The 20,975-nt window shown below is 40.6% G+C and overlaps 1 protein-coding gene across 2 annotated transcripts; it reads left to right on the top strand.

Moving 5' to 3' along the window:
* The first annotated feature begins 271 nt into the window (after positions 1-271).
* Positions 272-15,703, top strand: LOC129672031 (serpin B8). Of its 2 annotated transcripts, none has more exons than XM_055601246.1 (7): positions 272-479; positions 7,186-7,363; positions 8,541-8,678; positions 10,749-10,866; positions 11,807-11,949; positions 13,033-13,185; positions 14,095-15,703. In XM_055601246.1, exons 2-7 carry the CDS (start codon positions 7,196-7,198, stop codon positions 14,497-14,499), a joined length of 1,125 nt encoding a protein of 374 aa, XP_055457221.1. In that variant the 5' UTR covers positions 272-479; positions 7,186-7,195; the 3' UTR covers positions 14,500-15,703. The 2 variants fall into 2 exon arrangements, with proteins under 2 accessions (XP_055457221.1, XP_055457216.1); XM_055601241.1 differs by lacking the exon at positions 272-479 and adding an exon at positions 1,277-1,303.
* Positions 15,704-20,975: the final 5,272 nt, after the last annotated feature.

Raw genomic sequence — 20,975 nt, 5'->3', positions numbered from 1 at the left:
TTTTAAAGTTAACTGCTCTTGTGTTCACACAAAACACAAAGACAACATGTACGGACCTGGTAAGGAGTAAGGGTACCCACACTGTCCCGGGGTACCAAACCTTCCTAGCTCTGTCCTCAAACCCGCGTACAAGTGCCCGCGGACATTCTCAACCCATCCCCACCCCCCAGGAGGCTGCCTGGCCAGGCTCCAGCTCCTCCCAGATCCCTCTGTGGATACTGTGAGTCACAGACTGTTCAAGTCTGTGCATTTTATTCTGAGTCACCTGACAGGAGCTTTGCCCAGGATCAAGACGGACTCAAGTGTCCACAAAGCAGGAATAGAAGGAACAGAAGCAGCAGCAACACCAGGAATCTCCAAGATAGAAGCGGTAGGGAGACTCTCTGATCCCCAGGGCAGATACTGGCTCTGAAGAGCACGGAGGAAGAGAGGCCAGAATCCCTCCAAAGCAGAAAGAGCCCAGGCTGAAGACACCTGAGGTAAGGAGGGCCCAGGGGCGACATAGATCACGTGGGTCTCGGCCTGGGCCGCCTGGGCTGAGCCAGGACAAGCAGAGCGCAGGCGCTCCCGGAGTAGCAAGCCTGCTTCCGCGTGGGCGTGTTTACTGTGCTGATCCTGGATTCTAGTGATTTGGGCCCCTTGACACTGTTGCTACTCTAAGCCCTGGCTTTGATGGCCAGGAGGGAGCGCTGGAGCTTTTCCACCAGGGGTTGGAAGAAACCCCAGGAGCAAAAAAAAAAAAAAAAAAAAAAAAAAAAAAAAAAAAATGGCTAGAGAGTGACCTGCAACTTTGCAAGGAATTTAAGTGGAGCAGCAGTTTGGACTGCTGGGATCATCACCACGCTGGGCAGAAAAACAATTCCCCTCTGCTGCACAGCTTGCTGCCTGTTCTTTTCCGTTCTCCTTCCTCTCTTCCATCTACCTTTTCACTCCAAAGGCTCTTCCCATTTTCTTTCCTTTCATTTATATTTTGTTCATTAGGTGCTTCTTGTCAACTTGAAACAAAACTTCACCTATGTCCCTTCACCCGGGTCGTGGTTGTTCTTCATCCAGGTTCCTCACTTTCCATTTATTTTTCAGTTCTCAGGCACCTGCCCCACGGGAGGACTGTTTGTCCCCTGTCATGGCCTCCTAATCTAGGTTGTGTGTCCACCTATGCTATGGTCTGTGGACCACACATATACCCTTTGGGTTCTTCCAGTAAGTCCTGGATCCCTTAGGTAATGATTTTTTTTTTTTTTAAATTTTGGTCTTTCTCTCTTCCTTTTACAGCCTTCGAATACTGAACCACCCATAAAATGAGGTAGGTTTCTCTGAGTGCCTCCACCATCCACAGGTTCTGAACAATTAGATCTGTTAACATAGGCTGTCCTGGAGATAGGATCCCGGGCCCCCAACACCTGCTCTGGAATTTCTGCTCATCTCTTTCTTGCCCTACCTTTATTTTCAAACTGCAATGGCTGTCATCTTACAGCCCTGAGTTAGATGACTGGTATGCCCCCACACATCTTAATGGAACACATCACCTTCCCCATTCCCAGCTAGTTCTTCATAGGAACTTCCTACGACTCTTGACTCACCCTGCGTGTGCATTTCGCAGGGAGCTTTACATCGATCCCTACTTCTTCCCTCCTTCCTGCTTTGCAGCAATAACTTTGCCTGACAATTCCTACTTCTGCAGTCAGGGTCTCATCTGCATCAACAGTCACTGGTACATGACAGTGGCCTGCCAACAGACTCCCCAGGCCCCTTCCACACCGAATAGTGAGCTGTGTCCTTTTCCTAAAGCCTGACACCTACATATAACGTGTCTGTTAGAAAGCTATGTATGGATTCCAAACCGCCTGTCGTGTTTAGACTCATAATTCAGCAAAAGATACTCAGCTTATCTCCCTCTGGTGTCTCACAGGATCCCACACAGACCACACCCCTGAACAACATACAAACATGATCTGCTGCTGCTTTTTTTTTTTTTTTTTTTTTTTTTTTGTACCTGCCAATCTCTTAGTCTGAATTTCCCCTTTGTACTACCTTATGAATTCCTGCTCACTTTGTCAGAGCTCCCTTTAAGATACTACATGGGATTCTGTTAAGAATCTGTTCTAATATTTTGGTGGAGTTCCTGGGCACAGAATCCTTGGCAGATTATCTGTGACAGAGAACCAGGCATTTCAGATTGGTTCCATAGCTATGCTCTTACATCCAACAAGAATGAAAATGTTTAAGCCAGAAGACACAGAATTGTTTCTAACTAAAATCCAGGGAACAAAATGCACTGAAGGCAAAAGGCTCTCTGCCAGTTTTCCTGGAGCCTCTCTCACAGTTCCCCAAGGCAATGTTCACCATGCATCATTCTTTTGACCTTGTTCTGAGAAACATGAAGAGAGTGTAGCACAAATGCTCTTAGGATGCTTTTGTTTGGCAGATATGTGGAGGGTTCTATGCTCCCATCAGAATGGTATCACACACTCAGAGCAGAAGGCTTGGTTTTCAGAGTGTCGCTTTTCCTGTAAATCCTCTGGACAGTATTTAATTGTCATTGTGCTTATTTCTTCACTTGTGTGATCATGTGGTCAGTATGTGGTTGATAGGCTATGGTATGCTACTGTCTACCACTTGGGTGTTAAAAGGAAAGAGGTCAAAGAAGTGAGATAAAGGAAGAAGAGACTTGAAAGAAACCAGAATTAGAAATTTGCATTTCTTTAAGTGTTTCTCTGCCATTCTATATTCCTCTACCGAGAATTCTCTGTTTAATTCCGTACCCCATTTTTTAAATTGGATTGCTTGATTTATTGCTTTTTAACTTCTTTAGTTCTTTATATATGCTGGATATCAGCCCTCTGTCAGATATAGGGTTGGTGAAGATCCTTTCCCAATCTGTAGGCTGTCATTTTGTTCTGACGACAGTGTCTTTTGCTTTACAGAAGCTTTTCAGTTTCATGAGGTCCCATTTATTGATTGATGCTCTTTGAGCCTGTGTTGTTGGTGTCTGTTCAGGAAGTTGTCTCCTGTACCAATGAGTTCTAGGGTTTTACCCACTTTTTCTTCTAACCGATTTAGAGTATCTGGTTTTATGTTGAGGTCTTTGATCCACTTGGACTTTAGTTTTGTGTGTATCAAAGCAGATACTAAGACTCATAACCAAACCTTCGACAGGGTGCAGGGAATCATATGAAAGAAGGGGGAGTGTATGACATGTAAAGGATAGGAGCTACACAAGGATCAAATATATCTGGGCACAGGGTCTTTTCTGAGACTGACACTCCACCAAGGACCATGTATGGATATAACCTAGAACCTCTGCTCAGATGAAGCCCGTGGTAGCTCAGTAACCAATTGCTTTCCCATAGTAAGGGGAACAGGGACTATTTCTGACAGGAACTCAATGGCAGGCTCTTTGACCTCCCCCGCCCCCACCAAGGAAGGAACAGTCCTGCTAGGCCACAGAGGAAGACTTTGCAGCCAGTCCTAAAGTTATCTGATAAAACTGGGTCAGATGAAAGGGGAGGAGGTCCTCCCCGATCAGTGGACTTGGAAAGGGACAGGGAGTAGATGAGGGAGGGAAGGAGGGTTTGGGAGAGAATGAGGGAGCGGGATACAGCTGGGATACAGAGTTAATAAAATTTAACTAAGAAAAAAAATGAAATTTGCAATTGGGAGCAATCACATGTAAAATTGTACTTCATGCACTAGTTTAGTTCATTCTTTTGACTTGCTCAGACAAGGTAGCAACAGCCACCCTCTGCCCTGACACACACACACACACACACACACACACACACCCTAAGATTTTATCCTAAGGTAGGATCAAATTTGAATTTAGTTATGTTTTGGTTACATGATATTCTCTCTTTCTTTGGTGCCACCTTCTGGTTGATGAAGGTTGTGAAATTTATTTAGGCTCTTCCTGAAATGTCAAGTGAAAGTGGGGACACTTTTTAACTGGAGACAAGTTAGATCTTGCTGTACTCAGGCTTGATCACAACAGAAAATGTTTCCTGATGCCTACACTCTTTGGTTCAAGTACTAAAGAAATTTCACGATGTGGAGTCAGGAAAGAACTTCACAGTTTGCTCTATAAGAGGTGCCTTCACTTAAAACTACCTTGGGTGGAAGTTCAAACAAAACAGTTAATAATAGAGAACTGCCTCTCACTCCCCACCCAGTCTTATCCGTTCATCTCCTCAATTTTTCTTGCATCTGAGAAACTCAGGTGACGCTCAAATCTATGGACCCCAAAAATATGATTGCAAAGCTACCATACAAAACTCTTTAAATTCACAATCTGTCTGTACACAGAAATGAATGTGTGCATGGCCACTCAGGTCTAGGTAAAGTTTCTACTGCTTTATACATTTTGTATTTGCTAATTTTCCAAATTAGGACATAATCTTGTAGGGTTTAAAAGTTCCAGTTAAAGTTATGTGTGCATCACCACCAGGCATGGTCTTTAATCCCAGCTCTCAAGGAGGCAGAAGCAGGCAGATATTTGTGAGCTCAAGGACTCTACAAAGTCCAGGAAGGCCAAGGCTGCACAGAGAAACCCTGGATCGAAAAATCAAAATAAAAAAAAAATTATGTATGCATATGGCTGAAAAAGAACATATTTGAAATATAGTCAATAGGGATTATAGGCAGTGACTAATTTGGTGAGCTTTAAGTATTGTAAAGATTAATAGTAAGAGTTCCTATAAATTTTAGTAAAATTAAACATAAATATAAAATTATTGCGGAAAACACAGTTTCCTAAGATTACAATATCTAATAACAACAACCGCTAATGATCTTGACATTTTATGACAATTAAAATGATTAATCAATAATAATGGGTGAATCGCAATGGTAATAATCCTGTAATGATTTTAGCATTTGTAGTAAGTAGTACTACTTTTCATCACTTGAAACAAGATTTCTGCCTTTGTTTGACTCTTGTTCGTTTAGTTGTATTTATTGGTGGTGCTGGGTGTGCTGTGGGTTGAGGGCTGTGTGCCAGTTTTTCTTACTTATCTTGAGACAGCATCTCCCTAAATTGTCTCCACTGGAATGGAACTGAGTCTGTAGCCCAGACGGTCTTTGACCTTGGGATCATTGTGCTTGCCTCAGTTTCCTGAGTATCTGAGAGAACAGGACTGTGCTTGACCAGACCTAGACTGGGGCATTTCCATTTCCAGAACCAGGTTAATAGCCTCCAATGGATAGAACCCCTGGATTCTTGGTGGCAGGGCTATAAAATTGGCAGGAGGCATTTAACTTAATTTACATTTCAAAGGGGCAAAAAGCCTAATTAACAAGTATAGGTTTTCTAAGTTGAACTCTTTAGAAAGAAGGAAGTCTGGGCACTAAGCAAGAGGAGCCCTGTTTTTGTTCTTTTAGTTTAGCTTTATTACTGTTTAGTAAAGCTAAGGTGTCCTGTTCAAGGCAGATCCAAAACAGTGCTAGTCCAGTGCCAGTGAAATTAGGCTTGGTTTTCATGTGAAATAAACACGTGTGAGAGCACGTGCATGAACACACACACATACACACCTGCACATGCTCACATACTCACACAAGCACACAAACACACACTCGCATGCACACACCTGCGCAGGCACAGGCACACAAGCAGGTACCTACACTAGCCTCCGAAGATCTTGTGGAAAATGTTGCATCTTGGCATCACTCTGCTTCATCTATTAACAGTTCACACTTCAGGTTAGACCTCCTAGCCACAAAAGCAGTCATAACAAAAACAGATAAATTTGTTACACAACAGGGATTTCAGGATTTTTGAGTACATGTTTTTTTTTAATTAAAACTCATATATGACTAAGCATTCTTCATCTACTTTTTAGCTCCACAAACTCATTGTAAATTCAATGCAATAGTTTTTTTTTTTTATTTTTAATGCCGTAGGTTAACAAGGGTTTTAGCCAAGGAACAGGTCATCTATCTTTCCTCCTATTTTTGATGCTTAGAATAGTAAAATTAGCACTAAGCTCCTATTGCAGCTTTTATGCCATCCCACAGGGGGCTTAAAATTACTTGAATCAATTCAGGATTTCTATAAAATTATTATCAGGAATTGTAAAATAATCAATTCATCTAAACAGCATTATTTCATGAAAGCACAACTTTATGTTGACCTGAAGGAAATTTGCCCAACAAGTGGGCTAATAATACCCAGGAACAATCATACCAGACTGTAGACAGTGAGGATCTTCTCATGCTCAATCACACCACACCAGATACGTGAGGAAAGCAAGAATGACAGCATGAGAAGGGACATAAGCAGCAAGAAAGCTCCCGGGGCCATGCCTCTCCGAGATACATCCATTGCAGCCATTCAAAATGGTGGGTCTTCTGGAAGCTCACTTGCCCTCTGCAGTTCCTGATCAATGGCATCTGCCAGAAATGAAGAGAAGAAGATGGACATCTCCAGGAACAGAGTTGTTCTTTAATCAGAACAGCTGAAGGGCCGCAGTCTCTCGGGAGCATGTGAGACTGTGTGCACATGGCATGGGTTTTTTGGGGTTTTACAGGATAGAAAAGAGAAATAATGGGGATGGAAGATTTCATCTCAGGTCAGTTCTCCTGCAGCCTGGAGGTGGTAGATACCAGTGGGGTTGGTGTGTGGGTCTCCTCAGCAGACACCTCCATATATGTTGTCTGTCAAGTCAACTTTCCTGGCTGGAGCTTCTCAATCCAATGATTCTTTTAGATCATTAACCCTTCAAATATTCCACAGACTTTGTGACTATAAATGATGCAAACTCATTATCTCAAGGTTCTAGAGGTTCAAATCCATCATGATACCTGTTACTGGCTCTTACCAAGCTCTCAGGGGACAGTCTTGGTTCTTTGCCTTTTCCAGCTTTTTGAAGTGGCCTCATGCACCCATGGCCTGGCATCGCTGGGATCTCAACCTGAATCTCCCTTTCTTAATGAACTTATGAGTTCATTAGAGTTTTATTGATACTGTGGTTGAGTGTCTGTGTCTAAAGTCCTTAATTAAATCACACGAGTAAGTTACTTACTGCTAAGTAAGATAATAAGATAGCATACAGGGTTTAGGGGTTGGGACTGGTTGCCTTTTGAGGTACAGATATTCCACCTGATAAAGCTACTGTCCTCTGATGGAGAGACTGGTACCCTTGTGACTACAGAAGGCCTCTGTTGATGTGCTTCTGTGTTGTGCCTTCACTCTAGACCCTCTCAGATGGATGAGCTCTGTGAAGCCAATGGCTCTTTTGCCATCAGCCTATTAAAAATATTGGGTGAAGAAGACAAGTCACGGAACGTGTTTTTCTGCCCCCTGAGTTTGAGTTCTGCCCTGGCCATGGTCTACCTCGGAGCCAAAGGAAACACCGCTGCCCAGATGTCCCAGGTATGCTTGCTGGAAGTTGCAGGGAGGAGTAGATGGGAGAAGAGCAGCAGGTTAGTTTTGGCACACTGTAGCAAAGGGTTCCTTTTGTTATCAGCTAGTTAGTGAAAGTCAGTGTGGCTGGTGGATGGGAGGAGAGACACTGTGGTGATCCTGGCATGGACCAAGATAGGATGAAGGAATCGTGTGGGGCAAGTCACCTCTTCTGCAGTTTACAGGGAACACTGAGTGTTAAATTATTTTATCATAAACATTCTGGTAAATTCACATCTTGTAGAAAAATGGTAAATTAGAGTCCTACCCCCCCACAAAAGAATAGAGTACAACCCAGCTTTTCTATCTTTTCAGCTTTTGTAGGATTAAAATGCAACTATGTAAGTAAGCTTTTGTGGAATCGGTGATTTCTCAGGTGGGATTATAATAAGTTGAAGAAAATGAGCATAAATGTGGAATTAGCTCTTTGTAGATCATTTAGAGGGAACATATAATCTTCTGGAGCTCAAATAGTTGTGCATACCCTTATCTAATAGTGATACCTTGGGGACTCGTTTTTAACCATACTCGAAAGCATCACACAAATGGCCCTGTGGATAACAATTTGCACTAGCAGGAGGGTGTGTGTGTGTAGATGATCTTATGCAGTGCACCCAGGGGCCACTGCTGAGGTCTTCTCACTGACCTCACTGGGGAAGAAACCTTGGGGATGAGACTTGGTCAGAGACATAACTCTCACATGTTCTGGAACAAAAAAAAATCTTGCTGTTTTATACTTGCATTCCCTGGTTATTAGATTCATTTCCAGTATCTAGTTTGTATGTTACCCAGACATCCTGACTTATCTCATGACGCTTTTCTGAGATGGGTGATTCCTGCAGGCCAGTGGCTCTCATTCGAGGGGGGCATTTTGCTTCCTCAGGGACACTTGGTAAGGGCTCAGCCATTTAGTTCTCCTAGCAGACAGGTGCTACTGACACCTAGTGGCTAGAGACCACAAATGCTGCCAGTGTCCCCCCTCTAGGCAGCCCTGCCTCAGTGAGAGTTCTGGCTCGCAACCTTGTTAAGACAGGCAAACCTTTTACTAAAGAACCATCTCAGGCTTTCATCACTTAGCCGTGTCTGTGCATAGGAGGGGAGATAATGGTCATGTTTAAAACAGGTTATTTATTTATTCTATCCCTAGGTGCTTGGTTTGAGCAAAGATGAAGATGTTCACCAACATTTCCAGACCCTTCTCACCGAAGTTAACAAAACTGGCACTCAGTACTTGTTAAAAAGTGCTTGCCAACTCTTTGGCGAAGAATCATGTGATTTCCTTTCGGTATGTGTTAAGAAGAGTATCCACTTGGGACCCAGAATGCTCACCCCCCCCCCCGCCAAAAAAAAATAATAAGACCAAGTTCTCAACACAGCACAAAATTTAATGGGGCAGGAATAAAGGACAAAGGACAAAGACAGGAGACAGAGGAAGAGGGAGAAGGGGAAGGGAACAAAGAAGACAGGAGAAAAGGGGGCAAGGAAGAGGGGTAAGTGGTGTTTGTCCTAGAGTGGAGAGGAGCCAAACACAGCCCCTAGGAAAATGGCAGTTTACAAGGAAGAAGTGAAAAGCCAGTATTAGGATGAGGTGATTAATATTAGTTGAGCAGGTTAATTAGTGTGTCAGGGGGACTTTGGATTGCTGGACTTAAAGCACTTTGATAGCTAGGGCTTGCTACTGAGCCTCAGGAGGAGGAAGTGGCCACATAGGGAATAGGCTTTAATTGCTAGCATTACTAATGTAATCTGAAAGTTTTTTAGTAAGGCAGAGGGATGGAGAGAGAAAGGCCAAGTCCGCCAGAGCCATGTTTACCACGTTCAAGTTGGGCAGAATCCCTCCATTCCCACATTTTTGTTGTGTTATTGGGTGTTGGGTAAACAGCTGTCATTTTTTTTCTGTACGCTTCCTGCTGACATTGGGGTGTTGTAGTTAGGGGCCTGGAGGAAGCTGGGTAGTTGCTCAAGGCCCAGAGAAGCTATGACAGCCGACGACGTCCAGGTTCTGCTGGATCATCTGCGACTAGGGAAGTGTAGTCTGTGAGGCTGGACCAGGCAGTAGATTCCATGGAAACAACTGTGGCTGACTGTGGAGCTACTGGATCAGTTTGTAGTTGATTTGAAATCTGTTGGGGCAGATAGACTAGGGACAGAGGCTAAGTTAGGGAGTTTAGAAAAAAAATTTTTTTCTTGATGTACGTTTGCAACTTTTAGGTTCATGGTGCTGGTAGTTGGGAAGAGGAGTCCCAAGACCAGGGAAAAGGGGAGAGGACCAGGAAAATGGAAGGATTTCTCCAAGAAATGGGGAACCCAAGGAAAGGGAAAGAGATCCCAATTTTAGGAATAGACGATAGGCAGGAAAACTTGGGCTGTTGCTTGCTTGACGTCTGTTTGAGAGCTCTTGAGAGGAGCCAGGAAAATTTAGATTAGCCATATAAGATCAACTGGGGAACATGTATTGTCTGAAAACAGGGTCTGGTTGTTGTGTGGGAGAATATAATTTGAGAGGCTCTTGTCACATTGGAATAGTTTTTCCTGGGGTGTTCAGGTGGATTCTGAAATTGGAGTATTTTAGGAACATGTATGATCGGGGAGGCTCTAGGCAAACAGTGAGAGGTACAGTCCATAACAGGTTTTTGGGGTTGGTGTGGAAAGGTTGAGAGAACTTGGCTTTGGTTCCTAAAAGGGGAACTTGGATGGTGAAAGGGATACTCAGTCAGTAGTGGGGGTGGGACATTGGCCCCTGTGGTGAGAAGGACTCCAACTAAGGAGGCCATTTCTTGATAAAAACCCTCCCAGAGGTAAAGCCAATATGTTATTCTCTTGCACCCAGACAGACATCCTCCCCCTTTCTTCTTTACCCATGAGTGGCCATATAATCTGCCATGTTATAGAGAGACCCTCATAACTCCTACCTCTGCTTTGGGGGATGAGTCTTACTGAGAACCTCTCAGGGTCTCTTACATTTGCTCTGTCTTCTGAATCACCACTGTTAGATGAGTGCCTGCTGGGTAGGGAAACAGAAGAGTCAGAGTCAACCCAGCCTGTTTGGAAGAGACCTTTCCGTGCTTTGTGGGTGGATAACTACAGTCCTAACCTTTGTAAGTGTCTTTGTGCACAAGGTATCTTTCTTAACAGGCTGTGGGGTGCCCAGTCAGGTGTACATTTTCACCTGGCATCAAGCATCTCCCTCAGGGCAGTGTAGGAGGCCCACACAGCTGTGAGGATCACATGCAACTTGAAATACAGCATCATCCTCAGACATTTAGACTAGGGAAAATGTTAAGAGAAAATCCTTGTTACCACAGTTTGCAGGAACCTTTGCTGAACAGTGCCCAACTTCTGTTTGTGTCTGTAGACCTTCAAGGAATCCTGCCAGAAGTTCTATCAGGCAGGGCTGGAAGAGCTGTCCTTTGTTAAAGACACGGAAGGGTGCAGGAAGCACATCAATGACTGGGTGGTGGAAAAGACTGAAGGTAGGGGATTTTAATTTATATGGACTTTAGAGTTTGAGGAGCAGGAGATCTGGGGTGGGTTGGGCTGGGTCCTCCATGGTTTTCCTCCTACAACCCAGTTCTCAGGGATGTGATGGGGTGTTTGCTGGGCATCAGGAAACACTGCAAACTAATTTAAAAATGTCTCTAGCCCACTTCCATAATTTCTTTTCTCCATTTTTGTTGTTGTTAATCATCCTTCCTTTCCCTATTGCAGGTCTATATTTCTGATCTTTAGGAAGCCTCTGCTTATATAAATCTGGTTTGAAGATTAGTACTAAGCAGTGATTCTTAAACAGGATTCTTTTTTTCCTTTCAAATGTCATGTCACAGTGGCTGAAGGTATTTTTAACTATTGGAATTGAAGAAAATCACTAGCTAAATACCTTATCATGCACAATAGAGACTTACCTCAGCCAAGAATTAATTCCAAGTCAAATGTCCAAAACAGTGTAATTGAGATTTATAGTGCTAAGGTCAAGAGAGGATTGTTAGAATCAACATATTTATTTGTTTGTATGTTTGTTTTAGTGTAGCAAACTGTCACCTTTGTGAACTTGGCAGAAGTTCAAAGAAATGCTCAAAGGATAAGCCATAGCACCTCCACCTGCTTTAAAACTTCTGTTCACTCACGGCATGTAGGTACATATCTGCCACATCAGCCCTAGTGAGAACGATGAAGGCGGAGACTGTGTTTGAGGACACCTCTCTCCCATACCAAGGTTGAGGCCAGTCTGTGTTATGTAAAAGACTGTTTCATGAAGAAAAGAATAAAACAGGTTATTGTTTAAGGAAAAATGATGTAAATGATTATAAGAGGATGCTTATTTTTCTCTTTTCCCCAAATCACTATAGACTTCTCTTACATCGTCTTCCTTCTTTTCCTTCTTTTTCATTTTAAATCTTTTTATGTTTTCTGTAGGTAAAATTTCTGAAATTCTGAGTCCTGGAGCGGTCTGCCCACTGACTAAGCTGGTTCTTGTGAATGCCATGTATTTCAAAGGGAAGTGGAAGGCTCAGTTTGACAGGAAGTACACAAGGGGCATGGCCTTTAAGACTAACCAGGTAGGACAGTGTTTCTAATATATTGTTATTTTCTTAAAGTAGCAAGCAGAAAAAGATGATGGATGAGAAAAGGAACAGCTTATTTTATAGTATTTTGATTCTTATTCTGTTTCTGAATGAAACTAATGCCCCCTTTATATCTTTAATTAGAGTTGAATGGGAAACTAGAATAATGTGTATACTGATAGATTTTCTTTTCTTTTCTTTTCTCATCTTTGGTCAATTGCATCTTACCCCTCCAGTCAAACGATTGTTGTTGCAGGAAGATCCTGCCTAAGCCTTGTCACTGTGTCAATATCATGTCATCACTGTAGTTGCTTAGATGTCTTATGCCACCTCACTGGTAGATATGCTGACCTATTGCTTCAGAGTTTAGCATTATAGGATCTTTAATGAAAAAATAAAAACATGTTATCAGATGTAAGTCTAATTTTAAATAAGGTTTTCTACATTCCCTCTAAATATGAAGTGGAATTTTACTTATGTCATTTATAAATACACAAAGATATGATTGTAAAATGTATTGGTATAGCATTAAAACTATCTGACTGTATACTTCATGTCATTGTCCCCTCCCAAGGAAAGCAAAGATATAAAACCAACTCTGCAACTGGGCAATGCTTCAGAACACAAGTGTATTATTATTATTATTATTATTATTATTATTATTATTATTATTATTTGGTTTGGACTTTGTAAACAAGTACTTTTAGTAGCCCGATGGCTGAGTGGCAGTGAATTCCCTCTTAATTTGGAGAAATAATGCTGAACTGTAAAACCATGGAAGTGCTTCACTGTGAGTTTTCTCAGGAACAATCACTATTTCTCCAAACGCAATGTCATTTTAAGTCCTGTTCCATTATCAAACTGTCCTTTTTTTTTTCTTTACTTAGTAATACCTCATCAGATGAACAACAGTCCATTCAACTCGATACTGCAATGTGCGAGTAAAGATTTTGCATTTAACAGTGCATAGAAATGATGATCATGTTATGCTTTTCTGACCCTCAAGGATTGGATATAGCTTGGTGTTAGTAAATTATATTTATTGTTTTGGAAATCTCACTTTTTTTTTTTCATTAGGAGAGAAAAACAGTGCAGATGATGTTCAAGCATGCGAAATTTAAGATGGGGCATGTGGATGAGGTGAACGTGGACGTCCTGTCTCTGCCCTACGCAGATGAGGACCTGAGCATGTTAATTCTGCTCCCTGATGAAAACACTGATCTCGCTGTGGTGAGTCCCGGGCAGTAAATGTCTGTGGATGCCAGCTGAGCTCCACTTTCTAAGTCCATCCCTGTAAACATTTGCAGTTTCCAACTTAGGTCATTCCAAGCACACCCAGGCGTGCCTTTTAGTGAACATGTGTATGCATTTTTTAAGTGTTTAGGAGTAGACAAGTTTCGATAAAGCTAGGATGAGAGAGTTACCGAAATACAACAGCATTTTTTAATTCAGGAAGGTGGGATTGGTTGATAGCCAAATAACTCTTTAGCAGAGACCCTGGAAGAAGTATAGCATTGAGTAATGGTGATGTTTTTCACATATCACCGTGATGATGAGCTCCATGGGAAATATTTTAAGAAATGCAGGTTCTAATCCAGCAGATAATGGCTTGAGGTTTTGTTTTGATTTCTAACAAGATTTCAGATGAAGCAAGTGCAGTTGACCCATGGACCACACTTTGGGTGTAAGGCAGAGGTATGTTTGGGAGTGGTTGTTACCTTTGATTCTCCTCATGACAGGAAAGGAACAAAGTCCAGGGATTTACAGAGTAGGAGGTGTATGACCAACAATGTTCAGTTAAGGCAGCTCTCCGTTGGGAAGGCCTGAGAACAGCTGACTGTAGGTGACCCAGTGCTTCCAGTCAATATGAACCAGGTCTAGCGCTGGTGCACAGCATCGACAGTGAGACCACTGCATTTTACTGGTTTTCCTATGTAATCAGAAAGCTGTTTTCATAAGTCAAGAATGAGAACTGTCATGGCCGCCTGAGAAGAAGTTTGGGAAAGTCTAGGACTAGAAGCAAAGTCAAGCAGCTGCCATTGGATGAGAGCACTCCTCTCTTGGTAAAGGGACGAGGAAATGCAAGTGCACTAGCCTACTGCCCTCCTGATTTTAAAATTCGACCCTTTGTTATTCCAGGTGGAAAAAGCACTCACATACAAGAAGTTCCGAGCCTGGACAAACCCAGAAAACATGACAGAAAGCAAAGTTCAGGTTTTTATCCCCAGATTAAAGCTGGAGGAGAGTTACGACCTGGAATCTTCTCTTCAGAGTCTGGGAATGATAGATGCCTTTGAGGAAACCAAGGCTGACTTTTCTGGGATGACAACTAAGAAGAATGTGCCTGTGTCCAAGGTCTCCCACAAGTGCTTTGTAGAGGTCAACGAGGAAGGCACTGAGGCGGCTGCGACCACTGCAGTGATCAGGAACGCCCGGTGCTGTCGAGTGGAACCAAGGTTCTGTGCAGACCGCCCATTCCTCTTCTTCATCTTGCACCACAAAACCAGCAGCATCTTGTTCTGTGGCAGGTTCTCTTCTCCATAAAGCCAGGAAGAGGCTGAGGATTGGGCTCAGTTTGTAGAGTGTCTGTGCAGCACGCATGAGGACCTGAATTCAGTCCTAAGCACCCTATAAAACGAGGTGTGGTGGTGCCTGCCAGCCATCCTAGCATTTGGGAGGTATGGGGTAAGGTCATTCTCAGCTACATATAAAACTTGAAGCCAGTCTGCTATGCAGAAGATCTTGTCTCAAAAATTAAAACAAAACAAAACAGAAAAAAAACAATCCGCCAAACCCAAAATAACAAAAACGAAACAAAACAAAAAAACCCCACCCAAAACAAAAAATACAAGAGAGTGTGATGTGTGATTGCCTTACACACCATTCTTTGCCATATGCCCAAATTAAAATTCCTCGTTACCAGGTTGGCAAGGTGATTTCAATGTAAAAATAGAAAAAAACAATATGCTTAATAGTTGATGAACACCTTTGCTGACAGTTCTGATGCCCTGTGTGGGAGTTTGGAGCTGAGAAGACCATGCTTGGTTTGGAGTGTGAGAGGTGATTCTCATTGTCATGAGCTTTATTCACAACCCTCAGCTCCTAAGGTGTTGTACCACTATGCTAACATCTTTGAGCTGTGCCCTCCCCCCTCCCCACTGACAGACTTACCAGGTCCCCCATTCACAAAGCCAAAGGTGAAAGCTATAGAATAACAACTCTATCTGCCTTGTGTCTCCCAAGTAGCTGAGACAGTATCTCACTTCATCAGTGTTACCCAATAGTCTTGTATGTCCCATGGTTCAGGCAACTCTTTCCACAAGTTTCAAGAACAAGTTCAGGCACTCAGCAGCAAGCATCAAAGCAGAGTTGGGAGACAAGGCTCAAGAGTGTGGTCCTTATCCCCCACTACTCTTTCCAATGCACACAGCTCCAAAGAAAACTTCACTGAATGATTCTTACAAACACCTCTCTAGGTATCCACATGTTCAGATGTGAATCAAATGCTCCCCTGATGACCTAAATGCATATACATGCCAGTACCATTACTCATCAGGTTGTATTTATACAGGTATGTGTGTAACAATAAAGAAGTCATGAATATAACAGGGAATGAGGGGGGCACAGAAGGAGTTGGCTGAGAAGTGAGGGGTGGGAATGTAGAGTACTTATTTATGAGATTCTAAAAATAAAATTAAAAATTAAATAAAATGAAGACAATTATATTTTTGGCTAGATATAATTTCTATATGGCAGAAAATGGGAAATTATAAGAAATGTACAAAGAAAATTTAAATCATCTGCAAGTCCCTTGCTCAGAAATTGCCACTAATACGGATATGCATTGTCTCCGTTATGTGTGTGCAAATACAAATTCATAATATTTTAGCACAGGATAATGGTCATTTTGTAGCTTATTTTCACCTTTAGAGTAAGTCTTGCTCAAGACAATTATCATTTAATGTCAATATCTTGAGGTGCATTAATTTTCAGGATGAGGAGGCATTTTTCCGTAACTGAACCTACTTAGACAATTTGGAAAATTAAGCATGCATTGCAGACTACTGTGTTGAATATTCTCAATATTTGATCAAGCTGTTAATTTCTGAATCAATATTACTAAAATGATAATACTGTCAGCGTAGTGTTTAGCTATGTGTTAAGACATCCAAATTGATCTCCAAAAAGTTGAGCTGGCTTACTCTCCCACTTCGGCTTTCATTACAGTACACTAACTATTGCAGGTCTATTAATGTTTAATGAGGGAGATTAAATAATGGTGACTCCTGACTCTGCTTTATTCTCAGTTGACAGAATCGTGCACAGTGTAATTCTTCATTAAATCTCTCCAAGCTGTTCAGAAAGTGTCCTCAGGCCGCCTTCAGCTCAGGAGCTATGCTTTCCAAAGCGGGTTTGGCTACAGCCCAACCAGAGGACGAGGGAGTATGACTCTGTGAACTTTGATCCGATTTCCATCTCTAATTTGGAATTAAAGGTTTCATGAGGTATAGTTAGAATAGAAATAATTGAATGTGCAGTTCAGTAAGTTCTGAAACACGTGCCCCTGATGCCATCTGCATAGTTAGCACACAAAACATGGCCATCACACCTGCAAACTTTCTCTGAAAACTTTGGGACAATTTTTTAAAAGACTTTAAAATTTTTTCATTAAAATATAACTTTGTCATTTTTTCCCTTTCTTCACATCCCTCCTACTTCTCCAAAGTCCACCCATAGTTTTTTTTTTACATATTCATATAAGTGGATCAACATACAAATGCAAACTGCTGAACTCTGTTCAACGTGGTGTGCGTGCATTTGTCTCTAGGTCTGACCACTCAGTTTGAGATAACCAGCCCTGGGGTACATCCCTGGCAATGACTAATTCTTCCTCTCTCAGCAGTTGCTAATTGTTTGCAGCTTTTCATCTAGGGTGTGGCCCTATGAAAACTTTCTATCATTAGGGTGTCAGCTATTGCTGGAATTTAAAAGTTTTGTAGGTAGGCATGGTGTTGAGATTTCACTGTTTCACCTACCTGTTAAAAAGAGAAGGCACAATCTCACAATAGATTTCCTGGGCTCTGGCTCTTACAGTCTTTCTGCCCCTCTTCTGTGATGTTCCTTGGGCTATGTACCCTTTCAATTCATCCTCTATGTTCAGTTTCAGCCACTTACCCCCTTACCCCCCCCCCCATTCTCAGGCAACCGCTTCCTAATTAATTTATGTTGTGAAATACTGTGTAGTATTCCTATAATTTCCTGAAAATATTTTTAGATTTTCCTTCATTACATTATATTATATACATATATTACATTATGTTATATATATTATAATATATATATATAGTTTCTTTTTTTTATTTTTCTTTTTAGATATATATAGTTTCTTTTGTTTCTACTTAACACGTCATTGTATAGACATAATACAATTTGTTTATCCATTCATAATCGTATGGATATTTGCAATGTTGTCAAGGTTTGATTACTGTAAATAAAGTTTTTAAGAACACTCATGTTCATGTATGTGTTTACTAATGCTTTCACTTCTTTTGACTGACTACATAGTATGGGAACGTCTTAGTTATATGGGGGGGTGCACATATAACATTAAGAAACTGCCAAGCCTCTTGTGGTGGCACTTGTTTAATCCTAGCACTCATAGAGGAGATGAAGGCATCTCTATTAAATAGTCTGTTAGAGCAGAGTGTCTGAGGCCAGCCTGGACTACACAGTAAATTCCAGGCCTGTAGGAGCCATTCAGGGAGACCCTGTGCAGGGAGTGAGAGAGCAAGAGAGAGAGACAGAGAGACAGAGAGCTTCCAAACAGTTTGCCCAAGTCAGTTTTATTATTTAATATTTCCAACAAAGGTGTAATTGCTGTACATGCTAAACAAGATGTGGTTGACCATCAATGTTCTTTTATATAAAGTGTCGCACATCATAATGGTTTTAGCTTGAATTTATCTTAAAAAATATTCTTGTTCAGCATTTTTCCACCATGGGAAAATAACTTTTGAAATTTCATCCATATTATGCCTGTTTATATTATTTTATTGAGAAATACAATGAAAGCAAATTATCAGATTTGTGGATTGTAAACTTTTAATTTACAATCCATGTCATGGCCTTTTTTTCTCGTAAAAATACTTTTTATTTATTTATTTTTATTATTACAGTTTATTTACTTTACATACCAGCTGTAGCAACCTCCCTCATCACCTCCCAATCCAACCCTCCTTCCCTCTTCTCCTCCCATTCCTCTCCCTCAGTCCACTGGTAGCAGAAGTCCTCTTTCCCTTCCATCTGACCCTAGCCTATCAGGTCTCATCAGGACTGGCTGCATTGTCTTCCTCTGTGGCCTGGTACAGCTGCACTCCCACCAGAGGTAGGTGATCAAAGAGCCATTAAAGTTTCTTAATTTTAATGAAGTACCATGTATTATTTGGTTGATGGATGGTGTGTTTGCTATCAACCTAGGAACTTCATTCAACCCAATGTTTCAAGAACTAGCTATGTGTCTTTCAGAAGTGTTAATAGTGTTCAATTACAAATTTAGGCATAGGATCCATTTTGTGTTGTTGATATTAGAAATGTCCATTGTAATAACTGCATGCGTTTCTATGTTGAAAGTCAGCTGATGATGTTCATGTGGCTCTACTTTTGGGTGACTGTACTTCATTGATCTGCCTGTCCATCTTGATGACAATAATACCACATTAACATAATTGTTATGCTTAATACTGAACTCTGAACACAGTTAAGTCTAATATTATGCTTATGTTTTCAAAACTGTTTTTCTTATTTTGAGCCTTCTAAATTTCTCTAAGTGTGAGATTTACTTTGGCTACTTGTATAAAAGCTTGTTGGGACATTTATTAGGTTTGCCTTGTTATTAACAGAAATCTAGAGTCAGTAGACCTATGTATCTTTCAATCTATGAACAACGCACATTGCACATTTGTCTATATTTAAGGTTTTTATCTTTGCATTCTATTTATAGTTTTCAATATACACTTTTCTCACAATTACTGTTATATTTATTTTTCAGTATCTCTTATCCTACGCTATCATACTATTACATGTTTTTTTTATTTCTGCTTATTTGTTGCTGGTATATAAAATATATTTAGCACTTGAATTTCAATCTTGTTTTCTGCAGATGTGATAAAAATCAGTTTTAGTAACTTACTATTTGTCTCATATCTTTGATGAATACTGACATAATATTATACAACTTAGTAGACAAAATTTTAATTTAGGCTTAATTTAGGGAGGCCTTGCCCCTTCACAGTGAGGAAGGCAAAACTACCCTGTCATAATGAAGAAGACTTAGTGGGAGGAAGAGGAAATATATCTTACATGGTATATTTGTTTAACTTTCAATAAATTTTCTTCAACATGGGGTTGGAATTCTGGGGAAAGTCCCAGTAGATAAAAGGTTATGATGGCTTGGGAAAGTACAGGAAAATGGAGGGTGAGCAATTTATTTTATAACAATTGTCTTTTCAATGTACATTCTGCTTCCATATGGAATAACTTTTATAAATAATGCAGTCTATTTTTTTCTGTTACATAGAGCAATTTTACCTTATTATCACTGGATTCTTTGGAAATCATTCTCGGGATATTTTTATCTGAATTATTTTGATGCGGCTTAATGATTTTCCCTTTTCTTAGGCTTTTATCTCTATAGATTTCACTCTTTCTATTTCTCTCTCTCCATATATATATATATATATGTATATAAATATATATATATAATTTTCTTTAAAAATGAGTATATGTATCTATGTACATATATATACACTCATTTATGTATATGTATATATATATACATACATATATATGTATGTATATATATGTATATATATATATATACATACACATATATTCATTTTTTTAAAGAAAATAATGAAATCAGCATAGCTGGAAGGTAGATTGAGCTATAAAGCTCCAAAGCCTTTGATACTTCCTAAAACATGAATGTTCAGATTTTCTCATTTATTGACTCATTCTGAGCATTTTTCACATTAATTGCCAATGCAACAATCTCAACCTCAGCCCTCATCTTAAAAGGAATAAGCGGTAGTTTATTCTGAAGTCATCTTGACTGACTGTGATCATGGACCGGAATTAGGTTACTCCAAATTCCCTGAGCCAATGTTGAGGAAGTTTCATAAAGTTATATAGTATTACAGAACAAAAAGTCATAAATCAAGGCAAGTTTAAAATACATTTGTTTCAGAGGTGGTTATAGCAAGATAGGAAAAGCTTTTCTGTAGGCCTGATGTTATCTGATGATATTCTTAGCTTTTGGATTGGGAGAAGCCAGTAGACAGCCAAGTTAATAGATTTCAAAAGGTTCCTATCAATTAGTCAGAGGATGTTGCTTCTGAAACAGAGACAGGCCCAGAATATCTGTTCCCGAGGCTAAAGTTGGCTTAAGGCAAGGTAAATTAGACTGTGGAGCTGTAACCTTCAAATGTCTCCGTAGCATTGAACTTCAGATACGTCAGTCAGTCTCTGACCCATCTCTTTTCAGGAGTTCTTGTTCACACTATATAGAATCTGAAAAATGTAAATATTTTACCTTTATGCTTTTATATATAATTTTTCCTGTGGTATTCAGTTTCTAGGATGCACCAGGCCTTTTCCAACTTTCTGGACTTTTTGCTTGCTCTACTTTGTATACTACTTTGTTCTCTGTTCCTGTTGTCATAGGTCAGCCTACATTAACTGAAGAGGTCAATCATCTGCACAGTTGTGAGCATGGTAATGAGGCAGGTCTCTGCAAGTCACTGCTTTAGTGCTCATAACATGTTTCAAAGAAAGAAAAATATTAGGTCATTGCATCTGGTGAACTTGAACTACAGTCCTGAGTAGGGTTGTCTCGATAGCCGAGCAATGGTGGATTTGCAGACAGAAGCCATCGGAGTCTGGCTTCATCATCATCATCATCATCATATATACATGCATATATATATATATATATATATATATATATATATATATATATATAT

The sequence above is a fragment of the Psammomys obesus genome, unplaced genomic scaffold (assembly GCF_907164565.1).
Source record: "Psammomys obesus unplaced genomic scaffold, mPsaObe1.curated_primary_1811, whole genome shotgun sequence".
Taxonomy (NCBI): Eukaryota; Metazoa; Chordata; class Mammalia; order Rodentia; family Muridae; genus Psammomys; species Psammomys obesus.
This window is presented reverse-complemented; position numbering and strand designations above follow the sequence as displayed.

What these genes read in the sequence shown, in the direction of transcription:
- LOC129672031 (XM_055601241.1), top strand. An exon ending in CCGCTGCCCAGATGTCCCAG is followed by an intron (nt 7,364 to 8,540) that starts GTATGCTTGCTG and finishes TTCTATCCCTAG; the next exon opens with GTGCTTGGTTTGAGCAAAGA. An exon ending in GGTGGTGGAAAAGACTGAAG is followed by an intron (nt 10,867 to 11,806) that starts GTAGGGGATTTT and finishes TGTTTTCTGTAG; the next exon opens with GTAAAATTTCTGAAATTCTG.